The sequence below is a fragment of the Carassius gibelio genome, chromosome A9 (genome assembly GCF_023724105.1).
Source record: "Carassius gibelio isolate Cgi1373 ecotype wild population from Czech Republic chromosome A9, carGib1.2-hapl.c, whole genome shotgun sequence".
Taxonomy (NCBI): Eukaryota; Metazoa; Chordata; class Actinopteri; order Cypriniformes; family Cyprinidae; genus Carassius; species Carassius gibelio.
The window spans coordinates 1,000,276-1,020,289 of NC_068379.1; the positions used below are offsets into that span (position 1 = coordinate 1,000,276).

General features: G+C 35.8%; 1 protein-coding gene across 2 annotated transcripts; it reads right to left on the minus strand.

Moving 5' to 3' along the window:
* Nucleotides 1-1,144: 1,144 nt before the first annotated feature.
* On the minus strand, nt 1,145-18,977 carry LOC128019386 (interleukin-1 receptor type 2). Of its 2 annotated transcripts, XR_008185133.1 has the most exons (11): nt 18,617-18,977; nt 18,385-18,460; nt 16,851-17,100; nt 12,306-12,471; nt 12,042-12,219; nt 11,884-11,931; nt 11,709-11,774; nt 10,973-11,108; nt 9,562-9,695; nt 1,685-2,349; nt 1,145-1,309 (listed from the first exon to the last, which is right to left on the minus strand). XR_008185133.1 is itself a non-coding variant. In XM_052605349.1 (10 exons), the coding sequence occupies exons 1-10, from the start codon at nt 18,632-18,634 to the stop codon at nt 2,210-2,212; spliced, it is 1,212 nt and encodes a 403-aa protein (XP_052461309.1). In that variant the 5' UTR covers nt 18,635-18,977; the 3' UTR covers nt 1,145-2,209. The 2 variants fall into 2 exon arrangements, 1 of the variants encoding a protein (XP_052461309.1); XM_052605349.1 differs by having other exon boundaries at nt 1,145-2,349.
* Between the last annotated feature and the right edge of the window lie 1,037 nt (nt 18,978-20,014).

A 20,014-nucleotide genomic window follows, 5' to 3' on the forward strand; every position in this document is an offset into this window, starting at 1 on the left:
AAGTTTAACCTGCCACAGGAGCTGCTGAAACAGTTCTACTCAGCCGTCATTGAGTCTGTACTGTGTACTTCAATAACTGTCTGGTTTGGTTCAGCAACAAAATCAGACATCAGAAGACAGAGAACTGTTCGGACTGCTGAAAGGATTATTGGTGCTCCCCTGCCCAACCTTCAAGAACTGTATACATCCAGAGTGAGGAAAAGGGCTCAGAAAATCACTCTGGATCCTTCACATCCAAGTCACCCCATCTTTGAACTTTTGCCATCTGGCCGTCGTCTCAGAGCCGCAAACACCAGAACAGCAAGGCACAAGAACAGTTTCTTCCCCCAGGCAATCTACCTCATGAACAGTTAAATGTTCCCATTTATGCTTATGCAATAAAAATGTGCAATATCCTTATATTTATGTGTGACCCTTCCATCCTAGTACATCCCTGCATCTTACTCAATCCTATTCCATTATCATTTATAGCACAATTGTTTATACACTTATTTATTTTTTTTGTCTGTGTGTTGTTGTCTCTGTGTACTGGAAGCTTATGTCACTAAAACAAATTCCTTGTATGCGCAACCATACTTGGCAATAAATCTCTTTCTGATTCTGATTCTGATTATTGACCATACTGCTTCCTGTTTCCTGGGTCTTCCTTTGTCTAGAACTGGTTGTAATAAAGAGCCTTTCTCATCTTTAATTTTCTTCCCTCTTTCTCCAGTTTTTCAAACGATGAATAATCTTGATATATTTACTCATCTTTCTTATCATGCTCTTAAATTGCATACTACTTTTCGTTCACTTTATATTAAGGTCAAATTCTTGCTATTAACAAACCATTAACTATGACTTTTGCATCAGTAAACTCATAATTAGCTGCTTATTAATAGTTAATAAGGTAGTTAAGTTTAGGTCATGGGTGGGATTAGGAATGTTGAAAATGGTCATGCAGAATGAATGTTTTATAAGAACTAATAAACAACTAGTTAATAGTGAGAATTGGTCCCTATGCTAAAGTGTCACTCACATTTCCACATACATTATCATTAAATCCATAAACAGGGCTGAGGGGAGGGCGGTTACTCAGGTTCTTAAACGAGGTGAGTCTAAGCATTAAAATTATACACTTCTCAAAAAAGCTGACATGGTGGTGTACAAAAAGATTAGAAACAATATTTATTGTGAAAAACACCAACAAGATAAACATTTATCAGACACTTTTATCCAAAGCGACATAAGAGTGTATTTAGGCCATACTTTTTTTTCTTTTTCTTTTTTTTTACCAGTATGTGTGTTACATGGGGATGGAACCCACAACCTTTCGCACTGCTAATGCAATGCTCTGCCACTAAACAACAGGAACAATGGATCCACTTTATATTAAGTGGACTTAACTACTATGTACTTACATTTTAATTAATAATTTAGTACAATGTAATTATTGTGTACATACATGTTTTTACATTGTACTTATATTTAAAAAAAAAAAACTACATGTAATTACATCTGTATTTAATTTCTGTAATTACATTTATAATTACACTGTTGACCCATACTTTACCCCTATCCCACCTCAATAGCAGCAAAAGTGTTTTACAATACAATTTGAACACAATAAGTACATTGTACTGTTTTTTTTTTTTTTTTTTATGTAAGTACATAGTAGTTAAGGCCACTTAATATAAAGTGGGACCGGAACAATAAACTTGACTTACATGATTGGAACTGAGGAAGAGTCATAGTATGTGTTATATGTCTGAAATAATGGGGCAGGCTGCTGTAGATATATCAAATAATGGCCAAATCAGATGTTAACATCATGCTAACATCTGATCAAATTTTCCATATTTTGTCATATAAGAATTTTTTCACAAAAAAAGATGAGAACTGAAGTCTGCACAGATGTTCTACTAATAGCCCAAAAACAGAAGTTATATGGATCCAAGTTCTGCTTTATTTTAAAGCAAAATACAAGGAACCAAGTCTTGCCAATTTACAAACAGAAGAGACCAAACAAATGCTAAAAATATGTGCCTGTGTATGTGGGAGTAATGATTGCAAGAAACAAGAAACACCCAAAACATTTTGAGAGAGAACTGTGAGGCAAAATCTAGGAAAACAAATTTAAAACAAAAGACCAATTCAACACAAAAGATCAAAGTAACTAAAACATGATGAAGATCGGTGTACTGTTGAAGATGTAAAGTAGAAGCCATCTTCATATGGTGCTGTCCTGTCGAGCCAGAACATAGTCCCTTGGTTTCTGTGGCCTTTGGCACAAATGGTATGCAAAAACACACACCACTAGAATAAAACATGAGGATGCTGCAGCTCCCACCAACCACACAGACTCAGAGCCTGTAGAGAGAATCAGAAAGAAATTGAAGACCAGTTTAAATCTATCTAAATAGACATTTTAGATGAATAATTTACAGGTTCTCAAATTTTTCTTTTTCAGTTTTAATGTGTGAAAGATAGGGAATGAATGAATGAATGAAAAAACTTTATTTCGAACATGTAAAAAAAAAAAAAAAATACAAACAGTCATAGTCATAATGCTACTATTATTTCTCTCTTTTTTTTTCTTTCCATTTTCCCCTTTAACATATACATGTCCGAAAAGGAGTAGGAAGAAGCATAAGCTTATTCAATCCTACCCCTTCTCCACTACTTTCAATAATTAACCGGTTGGCTAGACAAATGAAAAAAAAAATTATATATATATATATATATATATATATATATATATATATATATATAAATGAAATGTCACCTAATCAATGACCTTCTTCCTCTCTATACCTTGCAGAAAACATATTTTTAAAGCACTTTTTACACTTAATCATACTTGGACATTGTTTAAGTTCTGAACTTAATCTATACCACAACTTCACTCCACATATCGAAACACAAAGACTTATTAATGTTTTACGGACACAAAACTGTTTAAAATTGCACTCACTCCTAATGTTATTTCTCCCTTCTCTATTAAGAAACAGTTGTTGAATATTGCCAGGGAGTAAGGGTCCGTGTATCTTTTGGTCATTCGATTTTCTATTTAAAAATAAATAAAGATAAATGAGAAACGGTTTGATTTTCGTTTTTTCATTTTGTTTAAGAAACGGAAAACGAAACTTTAGCTGGATTTTTCGTATTTTTGTTTGTGGGTAAAAAATGAGATTATGCTTTAATATTTGTTTGAATGTGTGGGCGGCGCTGAAACGCCCCTTTCATCCCTTCTGTACTGCACCGACAAGGGGCAACCGCTCTCTCAGTTCATTTTCACCAGGAGAGAAGCTGCAGACGGCAGAGTTGATTAATCCTGCGAATTCTTTACTAGTGCTGCTTGGAAGATAAAATAATAATAATAATAATAATAATAATAATAATAATAATAATAAATTAATTAAATTAATAATAAAATAAAAAATAATATTATATTTTTCCGGCTGCTGCATGTTATTGACAAAGCAGACTTGACAACTTTATTCATAAAACACCGTTTGAATTTTACTTTAGCCTGTGATCTACAACCACATGGAATAAAATATAGGCCTACTACTGATGTTTTGCCTACTTATTTTATTCTAGGCCATTCACAAAAAAAATAAAATGGGAAAAATCCAACCCCACATTTATAATAAAATTTATATTAAGATAAGTTAAGTTTTCCCCATATTTAGTCTACTTTAAATGCTTTAAATGTTTTAATTATAGGCAATAGGCTACTTAGAATTATGAACTAAATTTACGAATTCTGTAGATGACCATATGAATATAGTGATGCTGTGACATCATTACAGATAATCAGTTCAGACGGGAAACACCGCACCCCTCATTTGTTTCATTTGAATTACATAGGCCTAAATATAAAATTATTATTATTATTATTCTATTTAAATGGCTTATTTTAAAAGTAGACATGGTTCGTCTAATGCATGAGCCTGGTTCATTTCTGACGTTTCAGAAATAAGTTAATGTAGACAGAGATGGCAGAAAGCAAATCAGGTTGAGTTTTGTAAGGTTTTCATGTTATTTAGGGTGCCTTACGACCCGAACTGACGGAGCATAAGCTCTTTCCTCTTGTTATCGAGATGGAAGGTGTGGATTGGGATCCGCCGATTAGAGAAGTGCAACAGACTACACTCTACAAGATAAAGCTTCAGTTGCTGTTGTTTGTAATAGCAAATGAAAACATGTTAGGCTGAGTTTTTTTCTTAAATAGGCATAGAATAAAATTAGTAGGCTAAAAATCTGCACATTTCATGTCATTGTAGATCCTACAGTAAAGTTCAAATGTCATTGAATAAATTAATTTCTGTTTGGTCAAAAAAATTAAATAAAAAAATAAAATTATATATATATATATATATATATATATATATATATATATATATATATATATATATATATATATAAAGCTTGCAAGCAGCACTAGTAAAGAATTCGCAGGATTAATAAACTCTGCTGTCTGCTCTTCTCTCCTGGTGAAAATGAACTGAGAGAGCGGTTGCCCCTTGTCGGTGCAGTACAGAAGGGATGAAAGGGGCGTTTCAGCGCCGCCCACACATTCAAACAAATATTAAAGCATAATCTCATTTTTTACCCACAAACAAAAATACGAAAAATCCAGCTAAAGTTTCGTTTTCCGTTTCTTAAACAAAATGAAAAAACAAAAATCAAACCGTTTCTCATTTATCTTTATTTATTTTTAAATAGAAAATCGAATGACCAAAAGATACACGGACCAGTAAGGTGCGTTTCCTTTTTTGTTCATTCATTATTCTATTTCGGAATGAAAGATAAAATTTAAAAAAGGGTGCAGCTTGTTTTTTTTTTTTTTTTAAGAAAAAAAGCAGAAATGGCTATATTTTGTTTTCCAAATGTCATCAAATAATCGTATTAGAAAATTGGACGAAAAACGAAAAAAAAAAGGTCAGTGTATCTTTTGGTCATTTGATTTTCCATTTTAAAACAAATAAAGATAATAGGCCTATATGATCTACAACGACATGAAATATGCTGATTTTTAGACTACTAATTTTATTCTATGCCTATTTAGGGGGAAGTCGTGGCCTAAGGGTTAGAGAGTCGGACTCCAAATCGAAGGGTTGTGAGTTTGAGTCTTGGGCCGGCAGGAATTGTAGGTGGGGGGAGTGCATGTACAGTTCTCTCTCCACCTTCAATACCACGACTGAGGAGCCCTTGAGCAAGGCATCGAACCCCCAACTGCTCCCCGGGCGCCGCAGCATAAATGATGAACACTGCTCCGGGTGTGTGTTCACAGTGTGTGTGTGTGTGTGTGTGTGTGTGTGTGTGTTTACTGCTCTGTGTGTGTGCACTTTGGATGGGTTAAATGCAGAGCACAAATTCTGAGTATGGGTCACCATACTTGGCTGAATGTCATGTCACTTTCACTTTCACTTTCACTTTTAAGAAAAACCTCACAGGTAGCCTAACATGTTTTCATTCACTATTACATACAGCAACTGAAGCTTTATCTTGTAGAGTGTAGTCTGCTGCACTTCTCCACACTCTCCATCCCGATAACAGAGGAAAGAGCTTCAGCTCCATCAGTTTTGGTCATAAGACACCCTAAATAACATGAAAACCTTACAAAACTCAACACAATGTGCTTTCTGCCATCTCAGTCTACATGAACTTCTTTCTGAAACGTCAGAAATTAACCATGTTTATGCATCAGACGAACCATGTCTAGCTGGACATGTCTACTTACAATAAGCCATTTAAATAGAAAAGTAATAATAATAATTTAAGTTTAGGCCTATGTAATTCATATGAAACCAAGAGAGGTGCAGTGTTTCCTGTCTGAGCTCATTATGTGTGAACTCAGCCAATCAGGATGTTTAGCGCTTAAGACCCACCACTGAAAGTTCTGGAAGTTAAAAAAAGTACCACCTCACCAGCAGGGACTTTCTGAGGGGCATTTTTTTTTCCGGAACTTTATTTAGTTCCTGGTTCCTGTGGTGGAAACACACCTAGTACCAGCCCAAAGTCCCTAGTTCCTGGGTAAAGTTCCTGCGGTGGAAACACGGCATTTGTGTTCTAAGGCATTTGTGATTTCCTCAGTTGAATCAATTAATGCCAATGATGTTGAACTATTTCATCTAAATCCATATTTACTGTCAGAAATTATTTTTTGTTTATCTAGAAATTTGTCTATTGTCTATTTTCTATTGGAAAATAGTTTTTCTAAAAGTTTGGAAAATTGTGGTAATAATGAAAAAGGCCTGTAATTTGTGAACTTGTGTCTGTCCCCAGTCTTATACAAAGGAACAAATTTCGCCATTTTCATTTTGTTTAGGAATTTGCCGGTGTGAAATGACAGATCACAGATATATGTTATTGGTTTAGAGATCCCCTCAATTACCTTTTTCACAATTTTCATATAAAGTTCATTACAATCGGTAGATGTTTTCTATTTAAAATTATTTAAAATAAATTTTATATATTTTAATATATAATATTATTTCTTTTTCTTCCACCTCTGTAAGAAACATTTAGTTGGGATTAATTTTCTATTAAATTTTCACTCCAATCTTCAGATAACAATGGATCTGGAATTTGGTCCCACACTCACCAAAAAAGTGTTTAAGCTATTAACCACATCACCCATATTGTCCTTTATAGTGTTGTTATCAATAAAATAATGAGGATAACTGCGTTGACCACAACTGTTTGCAATTATACTGTTTAATATGTCCCATATTCCTTCAATATTATTTTTATTCAACAATTTACTATAATATTCTTTTCTACCTACGCGTAAGATATTGTTTAACTTATTTTTATATATTTTATATTTATTTTCAGCATATTTTGTTCTTTGTTTTATAAATTCTCTATATAAGTTTTTTTTTTTTTCAAGCATTTTGTAATCCTTTAGTAATCCATGGTTTATCTGTATATTTTCGTTTTCTATGGTACTGACTAATTGGACAGTTTTTATCATACAATGTTGTGAATAGTCTTAAAAAATGTATTATATGCAGTCTCAACATCAATTTCTTTGTAAACAATTTCCCAATTTTGTGATAGTAAGTCATTCTTTAAAGCATTCATCATTTCCTCTGTCCTCACTCGACTATATTTTAGTTTTTTTCTCTGGTTGATTTCTCTAATAGTTATTATCATAGACTGTGAAAACTGGCAGATGATCAATAATGTTGTTGATTAATAATCCACCCACAGTATTGTTTTCAATATCGTTGGTAAATATGTTATCAATTAAGGTGGCACTATGGGGTGTAATTCTACTGGGTCTGGTAATTTTAGGGTATAAACTCATACTGTACATTGTATTAATAAATTCGTCAGTCATTTTGTGCTTGGTTGGATTTAGTAGATCAATGTTAAAATCACCACAGATGAAAATAACTTTTTGATTAGTTCTTGAAAAAAATCCTTCTATCAAGTCCTTGAATACTTCCAAGCATGTGCCTGGTGCTCTATATATACAACTAATGATAACATTCTTCTTTTTTTCCTTACAAATTTCAATTGTTATACATTCTAATAAATTATCTATCACAGTTGTCATACATTCTACCACCTTATAATTCAAGGTTTTATCTACATATACAGCCACTCCTCCTACACTTTTATTCTTTCTGTTTGTACAATTGAGTTCATACCCTTCCAGTTCAAATGTAATACCTTTATCAACATTTATTAACATATATAAGTTTCAGATATGGCTATTATTGTGAATGGGTTTTGTAAATTGTTTCAAATATTCCTTAATGTTATTAAAATTAGCATACAGGCTTCTTCTATTGAAATTATCAGGATTAATTATATTTTACTATCCATTTTAATGGACTGGTTAACCCTTGTGCATTGTTAAAATTCACTACCCTTTCATTATGTTCGGGATGAAAACATCCACTACATTAAACTGCTGTAAAAATGTATCAGATATATATATATATATATATATATATATATGTATATATATATATATATATATATATATATATATATATATATATATATATATATATATACATTATTATTTTTTTCTTTTTTTTTTTTTCCAAATCAGTGACAACATTTATGAACTTGGTAATTAAATAGTTTAAATTTTTAAATAGTAAAAATCTTAGATTTATTTTTAAACATTTGGTAGTTTTGATCAGAAATGAGGTTGATTAATAGATTATGCAAAAAAATTGCAAACAATATTTATCTGATACATTTTTACAGCAGTTTAATTTAGTGGATGTTTTCATCCACGAACATCCCGAAAGGGTAGTGAATTTGCCCACATTGTACCGTTGAGTTTTTTAAAAATTTCAAATTTCAAAAGCATTTTCCCAAAATATGTATCAAAATAAGATTTGTCACCAAAAATCAATCCATTAGCTCAAACACAGAGAAAGTTTCGACCAAATTAACTCAACTTTACCCCCTAGTGGACGAAAACGTCCCCAACAACGCATAAGGGTTAAATTGTTCTTCTGTATAGTAACAGCAGTAATTGTTGATATTGGAGAAGCAATTATTCTCTGGATCTATAGCATTTTCCAAGTCCAATAAATTATGGTCAGTGTATTGAAATGTTCTCAGTTCCAATTTATCAATATTTTGATTTATATCATTATTGTCAACAAATGTAAATGAATTTGTCATGGAGTAGGCAATTTTTTTCTAGAAACATTTTTTTATAGTGGTTGAAAGTCTCTTCACAATCTGATAGCAATCAATAATTAAATTGGTCTAAATAGGGTTAGGACCATAAAACATCCTTGCAATCACTGTGTTCGGTCCGAATCCTGTGATAGGATGTCATACCTGCCTGTCAGTCTATGTATTGGCATCCTTCCATGCAGCCAATAGTGTGAGTTTGGAGCATGGCTACTGTAGCAAGTAGTGAACGTTACAGAAGTGACTGATAAGATACAAAGAAGACTTGCCAAAATAAACAGAGGCAGTAAACAGAGTAAAACAAGAGTTAACATTGTCAGAGTTGGAACGAAGGAATTTGATGGCATGGTCGGGATAAAGATGACAACTGACAGAACAAATGAAACAAACGTACTTCAGGACATTAAATACGTTCATGCAATGTTGTAATTCTAAGAAGACCAAAGATGACGTTCTGCTCAGAGTTGTTCCAAGTCCTCAGACTCTGAATCATGTGTTTCTATCTCAACTCTATCAACACAGAACTCATAATTAATAAACTTGTAAGCCTCCGAGTCCTAGGACATGAAACAGCTCCAAGTAGAACGTCACCTGTCGTAATCTCAGAATTACGGTAATTATGACATAGTGTGAACACAGCTACAGTAATATCCTAAAGTAAGAGATTTGTGGCTGTTCATTTGAAACCTGTGTTCTAAAGGCTGCATTTGCAGGAGACCAAAACGGTGCTGTACTATAAATGAACGGCCAAAGCTCAAAGTTTTCTGATTTTAGTTGAAAATGGTGACATGTAAACAACCCCTAAATATTGGCTATTTATATGATCCCATGTGAGTTTAAATGATTTCAAATTAGCACTAAGAAAGAAGCATGCAGTAGCCCCTCAGATCAATAGGTACCCACCTTCAAGTTTGATTCGAGTGATAACTTCCTGTTTCTGGTCTTCATTTTGACATATGCATTTCAATTCTGTCCCATTGTCCTCTTCCATAAGCTCAAAGATAACCAGCTGCACCTCCAGATGCTTGCCTGAGAGACTTAAAACACATCAACTCTGTGTGAGGTTAAATTCTACATAGTGCAGAGTATTGGATGAAAGTATTCTCCATTATTGTAAGGACTCTGGTCTCCCAGTTTTTATCCTGTTCTTGAATTTTGTTTAGCCTGATTCACTTGTTTCTTTTTTGTCTGGTTATGCCTTGACTTTTTGTCTTTGTTTTTGTTTTTTTCAAACTGTATGTGCTAGAGCTCTCTGTCCAATCTGTGTTGCCCTGTCTGTGCTTGGAGCCCCTGCTCTCTTGCCTCAGTCAAGTTCAGACTGTTCTCTTTTTGTCAACTTTCTGGGCCTGACCTTGCCCTTGGCTGTACTCTTTGGCCTATCTGCACTTTTCACACTGCTTTCCCAGCTCTGAACTTTTCCTGGCCCCTGACCTTCACTCCATCTCTACCAGTTCCTCCTCTGCCCCAGTACTCTGTGGACTATTTTGTGTTGCAGAGCACTAAAAGTAATTTGAAAGTGTGTTAAATGGCAATAATTATATAAGACAGTATGACTGATGGATTGGCCATCTGTACATGGCGTTTCCAGCGGCCTTAACAGCGTTCCTTTGACACTGCAAAAGACAAGCGATTTGGGTAACGGATGGGACTCAAGACCAGACTCGAAGTATAAATGTTCCATGAACATAACGATATGGTCTAGTCTCATCTTAGTCATAGAGCATTTAGACTAAGCCTTGACTTGACCTGCTATTGTGTTTCTGGACTGGTGAACATTGTGTTTGCTGCAGAGGTCTACACTGAATCATTCAGACCCCTGGTCTCTGTCTTGACCCAGACTCAACCTAGCCTGGTCTCTGACTCAAATGACCATCCATCCATGCTCCAAATCATGTGTCCTGTGTACTGTTGGGTCATGGGGATGCTGGAGCCTATCCCAGCATCTAGGGTCATAGGAAGAGATGGCCAGATGGACTGACACTGACAGTCATAATTTCACTCAAACCTAATGACTAGTTTTCAGTTCACCTAACCTGCATGTCTATGTGGGGATATACTGTTCTTCACCTTCTCTACAGGCCACTGTGTAGATGCTCCAACATAAAAGTATGAATTATTCTTTAGTTTTATCTAGTTTATATTGAGCTGGTGCAACAAGCCCTGCCTGCCCATGGACTCTCTTCTGCCTCACCATCACTGTATTCTCATCAAAGTGTCTAGACCATTCGCTCAAGTGCTCTGGACTGTCGGTTGTCGCCCTTGACCTTTTTTCACACACAGTTTTCAATTGGATCAATGCAGACATCAAGGTTACCTCTTATCTGTCTGAAAAGCCCGTCCACCCAGGTAAGAGTTTTCAATTGGCTGGTCATTAACCATCCATGTCACAATTGTGGACTGAGCTTGCTGGTTTCCAACAGACACCATGCACTGGATCACCAAACGAGCACCTGTAAGTTAACAGCACTATTAAAGGTTGGTGATTAATCACTACATAACAGTAAGAAAACAAACATTGACCTTATTCACTCACTGTGGGAAGGTTCTAACAGAGAATGAATAATTCAGCACTGAAAATCATATACCATTTTTAAATGACCAGTTCAGTCCTCATGGGTGAAAGAGAAAGCCCTTTGTGGAGAGCACCTGAATTCAATCGAATGTGAGCTATCAAAATGTATGTTTGCCTCGTGACTATTTATTATTAATTTTAGGGAAATTAAAGCTCATGCTCAAGTCCTCCATCATGCTGGACAAACCAAATCTGATTACTGGACTTATACTCAAGGATTATAATAACATGTTATTTCAGTGTCTTCTATATAGCCTATTTTTTCACTGTCCATTATTGTGCTGTAAACCTGAAAGTTGTGTCCAATCCAAGCGAAACTGGCTAAGCTCCATTTCAAAATTAAAAGCAGTATTACAGACTACTGTCATGCTATAATATGGAGAGTGGCATGCAATGTGTGACCTGCATATAAATATATTATCAAAAAAATCAAACAATAAACCCCTGTAAATCAATAAAGTTAGCGGTGTAGACTCACCAAAATGACTTTCAATGAAAGATCCATTAGCAGGAAAGACAATGTAAGGGAATGGATGACTTGATGCTATAAGAAAACATTGTTAAATTACCAGGGAGTAGAATTAAAATAGTCATTTTAATCCGTTTTAGATCAATTTGTTGGTTAAATACTGCTAAATATCTCTTATACTTGCATGTGAAAGCACTGAGACTGTTAGAGGTGACCGCTTCTGATACTGGGACTGAAAAAGAAGATATGTCAGGTTGGGTCATCATTTGCTCAACTATCTGACAGGTTTAGGAAGAAAGAGAAGCAGTGGCAGAACCATCACAACGTAGGGAATCAATTTACTTGTCACTTGAACTCTCCAGGTCCTGCTCACGTTATACTGGGTATTGTTGAAAATCACACTTAGCCTACAAGTGTAGAAGCCCTCGTCTTTCACAGAGATGTTTTTGATGGACAGAATTATGTCTCTCTTGACTGTATACTGTCCTTTGCTGATAGGGAGAGCTGTGCTCTGAAAATCCTGTAAATGATTACATTTTAGAAACATTTTTGTTCTCTCAATTCAAATATTTATTTACATGTTTTCCACAATGTTCAGTGACCTACCTTGTACCACTTTGGACTTTCTGATCTTTTGAAATATTTTAAATGTGGACAGACGATCTCTGTATCTTCTCCTGCGCGTGCGGTGTAGGGCATCACAGTAATGTTGGGCTCTTCTTCCTCGTAGATCATTACTGTAATACTTCCAGTGAGGCAGAACGTGTTGCTCCTGAGGGTGAAATGCATTAACTTCATTTAGACCAGCATTCTAAGAACTTCATTAGTACTTAGACATATTTTAGTTGCCACCTTTATTGGACTTGGATTAAAAAAAAACATTTAAAATAATAATAATAATAATTTTGTTTGCAAGCCTGTGCAGCACAACTGCCTTCTCCAGGGTACAACATAACACAGATCTCTGATTCATATACATGTGAGAAAGTAGAGCAGATGTGTGGGTGGTATACTTTGAATTTCTAATTTACTGTTTATTAAAATAATAAGAAGAGCCTAGAATATGACAAAAAACACAGATATCAGCACCCAGATGACGGAATAAATTACTGCGTATATACAACATTCGCGTTGAACAAGAGTGAATGATTTGTCCAGGGTTTTTTTTTCTCTCATGTTTTTGTAATGTCTGGGAAGCCAGAATGCGCATGCATCAACAGAAACATTTATTAGCTGAACCCTGTTTTTTCACGTGCCATGTATAGCAAGCCATATTACAGATGATATGACAGACAGGGGCACTGCACAAGATCCCGGGCCCTATGCATAGGCAGTCCTGGTTTTCAGTCTAAAACAGTTGCGTCAAGTATAAATGTCTCGTCTGTTTTGGGAGGTGCGCGCGCAGTCAGCGGAGGCTCGCGCTGCGGTGCCAGGCGAAATTATAAAGAAAGCGGTTGTTTTACAGATATTATATGTAAACTATAGGCTATTTGATTGGACAGATATACCCCTCTCCCTCCCCTAGACACAATTTACTACACACAATAGGCTCACTCATGGTGCATTTTAAATGAATAAATAATAATGAAAAAAAAAAATATATATATATATATATATATATATATATATATATATATATATATATATATAACTACTATGTACTAACATTTAAATTAATCAATTGATACATTGCACTTATTGTGTACATACATGTTTTTACATTGGACTTATATTTTTTTAAATACTGCATGTAATTACATCTATATTTAATTTGTCTAATTACATTTATAATTAGACAGTTGACCCATCCCTTAAACCTATACCCATACCACCTAACCTGTCCCTAACCTTATCCGTATCCCACCTCAATAGCAGCTCAAGAGTTTTGTAATACAGTATGAACACAATAAGTACATTGTACTTCTTTTTGATGCTGCCGGCCCCATGTTGTGGAGATGCAACTAGTAATCAGTGGTTAAGTTTTATTTACAACACTGTTCCAGAACAGTTCAAGCCAAATATTCAGATGTGTGCAGCACATTTTATGGAGGATGAGGACTGTTCCCTGATCCTGTGAGTGAAGACTGCAATGGCGTCACAGTCTGTAAGTACAGTACGCTACACATGTAAAGGATTTATCACTGATGATTCACACTTGAGTTTCGAGCAGTGTAGAGCAGCGGTTCTCAATTCCAGTCCTCAAGACCCCCTTCTCTGCACAGTTTGCATGTTTCTCTTATCGCTTCAGATTGTTCTATTCGAATGTCCTGTAAGTGCTCTGCGAAGTGGACATCAGAGGAATTTCTGCCATGATTCCAGTTCGAAGTGAACATTCAAAGTGCACTGAAGTGTGCGAGATGTGAATTTAAATTTATGTGAGGTATATGATGTCACACTTGTCTGTGTGTGAAGACATTGTACATACAGCGCAAATGCGTGAATGAATGTTCTGAAGTGAAGTAACTTAAACAGGTTTCCCTGCTCAGGGAGTAGGGAGCAATCAACACTATGTAGGGACCATGTCAATGGGAACACAGTAACTGCACGGAGCTCACTTTTAACAAACTGATTATCTGAAGGACTGGGATCGAGAACCACTGGTATAGAGTAGAGCTTGTTGTTTCTCCAATCACAAATGCAGATATGGTTTTATGTTCACACAGCGCGATGCAACGCAATGCATAAAAAGACAGTATAAGTCATTATAATCACTAATTAAGTTCCCACTGGATGCAACTAATGGCTTGTTTGTAATGGGTTTTATTGGTTTTGTCTTAACATTTCTGTCACACACTTGAGGTATTCAGCCAATCACAACGCACTGGATAGCTGGCCAATCAGAGCACAGAGCAGGTCTTAGGATGCTGACAGGGGCGAGTGCCCCTGTGTCAACAAGCTTGGACCCCCTAAATTTGGAATTGTATCACACCAAACAATTTTGGGTGTAATGTGCAGTTTGTCTTGTAGATGGCAGTAATGGAATAAAGTAATTCATTGTGCCATAACATCTATGTCAAGAGTAAATTATTGAAAAGCCAGAACACATACAAAGACTGTGTGCTTCAGAGAGAAAGATCTTCACATATTCATCAAAGCTATATCAAAAAAAGATGCAGATGACGAAAACATTTAATTTCAGTCATGTTCACATAGTGAGAAATGCTATTAAGCTATCCAAGTGTCCCCTCTTGCTTATATTAGACGTTATAAAACTACATATCAAGCAATCATAACTTTGTAAAGTTAGCAAAAAGTCACCAGCTACCAGACAACATATGTAATAAGTTAAAGAAATAGTAATTTATATTGTCTGGTTTTGCCCTACATCATTTGCGTGACTTTTTATTAGGTGAAATGAAGCAGTGCAAAGCAGGCCTGCATAACACTGGGTGGGCAAAGGGTAGCATGTGAAAACTGCATATTAAATTGCCAACAGAAAATACAACACAAAGAATCAATACACAATTCTACTAAAGCATTGTATAAATTAATTTTAATTTCAACATTTACTAATACATTATTAAAGTAAAAAGTTTTATCTGTTAACCATACCAGCGCTAATAGAAATTAAGATGAATTAATACTGTACAAAGTGTATTTCTCATTGTCAATGTTAGTCAAGGCATTGCCAAACGTTAACTAAAGTGTACTGTATGTAAAGCACTACTTAGAGGATGGGGCTTTGCGGATGATCTCATAATCAAGCGTCTCAGTTTGTGTTCAGAGTCGAGTAGTGTGATGCCTCGCCAGCAGAGGGAGCCCTCGCCCGGGTTCTGACTCCCTCTGCTGTTTCTGGGATCACTTCCTGTTTGGCAGCATTGTAAGCATGGTGAGACCAAACAGGCCTTGTGAAGTATTGCCAGTATCACTGCCTTACAGAGCGTTCCCATTGTCTTGTTCTGACTGCTGTGTGTATGATTTATCACCTGTTTCTCTGGATTTCCCTCTTACTTGTTTGCTTGTTGGACTGATTATTGTGATTGTGACTTCTTGGCCTGTGATGATGGCTCTGATTTTTGCCCTATATTTTGAATTGTTGAACTGTTTTCTCGTCTGCAAAGAGATTCTGACACAGCCTCAGCCTCACCATCAGTACAAGTAGATATCAAGGACCGTAGAAAAAAGCGCAGCTGCAAGTATGCTTTTACTATACTTTGTTGAGGAGAAAAATATCTAGCACAATGTTTTTTTTGGTTGTATTTCTTTCCACAAAGAACGCATCTATTTAGCAGATCAAACACTGTACCTATGGTAATATGCTTTAAACACATTTGTCTCAGAAGTTTCTAATCTATAAATCGATCACACGCTAGGTGGTCCGAATTCAGTGCTAAGACTTACATTTTATTTGGGAAATCCAATATATACTTTCTAAATTCTGAATGAGGTTTGTTTCACTATTTTCAAATTCAACTTTCAATGTTGTTAACATGATCATGGGTGGGACTAACAGAAAACAGACCAATCATCATTATTTACAAGCATATGGTATGCATTTCGGAAAAGGGAAAAATAATAAACTGCCTGTAATTGACCATGAAAACTCACGTTAAATATATTTTAAAGCAGATATATGAAGTTATAGTGAAACTATACATTTATAATTATTATCTTTTGATAACATACATCTGGAAAATTATCAGCTTCTCACTGGTGCAAAGACAATATCTGGTAATGAAACATTTATTTGAAATTGTTTTAGCTCACTTCTAGATATTATAGCGATAGATGACAAGGTATATAAAAATCCTAAATTAATAATGCTGAATGAATAATCCTGAATGAATAATCCTGAATGAATAATACTGAAAGTAGGCTAAGATTAATTTTTAATTTCTGCCCCCTAAAAGCACAAGTGGCCCTTGTCACATTGATAATCTGCTTTGATAACATCAAAACATTCATAAGATAGATAACTCATATAAATATAAATGCTTTAAGTGCAAGAGTGGTGTCAACTACTGTAAATACTAGCTTCATATTTCACTCCCAAAGCAAAAGGTAGAAAAAATGTAATTTTGACCTTCATTTAACTATTTTTCTGCCTTTGATTTAAGAGTAAAATATTATTTGTATTTAGTCTACTGTAATATATTAAAAGGATGCATGTTATTTCAGTGAAGGTATGTTTGTGTATGTGTGAACTCTGACCTGAAGATGTAGGTGTATGTCCCCGAGTGTGAGGGGTGAGACGGGAGCAGCAGGATCCTGCGCTCGCTCAGCATCACTCCTTCAATCCTCTCACTCCTCAGGCTGCGGTGATGGACATGGAAGCTTGAGCTGTTGTCCACTCGCAGTCTCCTGTAATTAATCGCATCTTCAAGAAAAGGGAATCTGATGATAACTGCTTCACCTTGAACTCGATAATCCGGGATCTCTGGACCCACAAGCACACAACTGTCTGAAACAACCACACAAGAGCTTGTGAATCAGCAAACAGTAATACTGTCTCAACATCACAGTTTACTGACTCAGGACATTCAGATGCTTTCCTCTCAATAACAACACAGCAGTTAAGAAAGAATCTGATCATTCAGCTCTCCAGTCAAGTCACATCACATCTATTAATATAGACATTCATTTAAATAAGACTTTATACAATAGCTTTACAGTGTTATTCATGAAAAAGCACTTTTGGTCTCTTCTGATTATGATTATAACTTCAATTTCTGCTATAAAGCAGCTCTGCTGGGTGTTCATGTTATTACTCGCAGACTGACATGAAAAGGTCAATGGTAAGTTCGCTGTGGCCTGCCTTTTTGAGCTCCCAAAACCAACTTCCTTTTGACCTGACCTTGACTGAAAAGACATCACACCCCTGATCTTTCTTCAGTTTCGATACTTTTAGCAATGGGAGTGGAATACATGATTCATCTCCTGTGCTGTAGAAGTTCATCCATTCTCCAAGCCGCTTGTCTCAGAGATGAACAGATGGACAGGACACGTCACACTCCATCTGCTCTGGGCTGTTAGGCCACTGTTCAATGACACAACTCATGTTTGCCAGGGGAAATGGTCCTGTAGTAGTGTGTGTCGGGCTGAGGGATGTTCAGTTCTGTTTCAAGAGTCAGGCCTCCAGGATCCTGCTCTGTCTCCTTCTCTGGATGAAATCCTCCCTTCTTCATCTCTCAAGTCAAGTGTTTTGGAATGATTTAATATTATATTTATATGGGTATATAAATCTTCACTTAACACTTCACTTCACTATAATTTTGTGAAACAATACATCAGGGACCAATTGAATTATTGATGATTTTACAATTTTACATTCTGTAAAAACTAGATTTAAAAATGATTTCTTTGATCAGATGTTAATTTTAGAAGATATCATAGTGCATCTAAATTGAATAATGCTGAAAAAGACTGCGGATTCTTTGTCATCATTGATTTGCTGATATTTGGATTGTATCTATGATTTATGATCAGGACAGCATTTGTCTTCACACAGAACAAGCAGCTTCTGATGTTAGAAATGGCCAAACTGTGCTTTTTAATGACAAGCTGAAATAAGCTAGTTCTGTTTCTTCATGCAACATACAAAAAAACAAGCAAAGTGTTGTGCTATGACTAAGAAATATTAAGGTAAATCAGACATTGCAGGTCTGAGAGAGAGGTTGCATGGAAAGTGTACTTCATATATGGATATGGAATATTATTCTGAAGTGTTGCATAACCTCATCCTTACCCTTCAGAGGCAGCGCAGAGGTCAGGAATAATCTCAGGGAAAACATGACAATCCATGTGCTGAAATCAAAGAGACACTAGCAGGAAAGAGCAGACAACATCAGCATCAGCACACGTCTATCTACATCTCTGCTCTCAGTAACAAAAATGTATAAATTATCCATCCACTTGTATCCATTATGTATAGCAGAATAAAAACATTGTATATAGAATTTCAATGCACTGGCTCTCACCTGCCTATTGATGATCATGATGATGATGATGATGATGATGATGACTACCTCTGTCAGCAATCTCTTCACAGATTCAGAGAGCACGGGATATATGACCAGCGTTCAGCTGTTCTCTGTGTTTCTCTGTCTCTTATGGACAGGTCCCATTCACACAATGCTTACGCATCAATACGTGGAAATTCCACATTACCAAATCAGAGCAGTGGTGCAGCTCACCTCTGAACCGCACATGCAGAGGAACACACAGAGCTTCACGGAAACAGACTGGAGAAAACCTACAACAGCAGAGACATGTTATGTTAGGACACATGATGAACTGTGTGCAACTGGCTGTTAAACTGATTAAATATTGGGTACTTGACCATATAGTTCTCTGTGGTGGTTTTAGCACAGAGTGTAGCGGTTCTTCATGTGTTTGTGTGCTTTGTGTGATCCTTCTGACGCAATCATGATGTTCTAAAACAAATGCCTGCGTTTGTACATTTTGGAAAAAAAGAGGAAACTGATGACACATTGGTAGTTCCCCTACAAACCTCTATGATATATATATATATATATATATACAAATTTTGACATTTGTAACTTAAAGTTTCCTTATATAAGTCAAAATCAAACATACATTATAAAAATCTCTATCTATCTATCTATCTATCTATCTATCTATCTATCTATCTATCTATCGTGGTAGTTCCAATTCTGTAACATAGTTTGGTTCAAATTTATCAATGGTAGTGTAAAAACACCATTTTTACCTTGTCAAAAACAAGCCGTTTTGTAGCTTGTTCCTTTAAATGTTAATTTGGTCTGTTGACTCCGCCCCTCTCTGAGGGACTGTTTCCTTTAGCCACATGTGAAACTTGCTAATTAGCACATTATTATGAAAGGCAATTTGCAAAGACCTTATACTCACTTCACTAATGATCACTAATGATTTGCGCGAACATAAACATATTTATGTAGATCACATTCCCTTCAGAAACAAATATAATCCTCTGTGCCTTCAGCGGCTCCGATGTCGGGAGTAAATGACTGCTATGTTCATTATTACATCCAACAACAGAACACCTCAATCACTTAGTAGTCATTCTTGTCTACATCTGCTGCAGTGGTGAAACAATGGAGGACTGATGAGTCACACAGGGGACGGAGCTAAGGTAAGACACCAGCCCAGTCTGTGCTGAAAAGCCACTGTCAATCCAACTATCATGGGAGGGGCCTGTGTTTGTGATGTCACACTGGCATCTGAGATCAGCTTGATTTGAGAAAGGGGCAGAGCAGATAAAAAAAAAAAAAAAAAACACTGGGTGGATTTTTATCATTATATAGAGCGTGTACACACACTGCCAACACACATTTCCGTTCAAACAACTTGTAAAAGTGCATGTAGCATCCAATGAC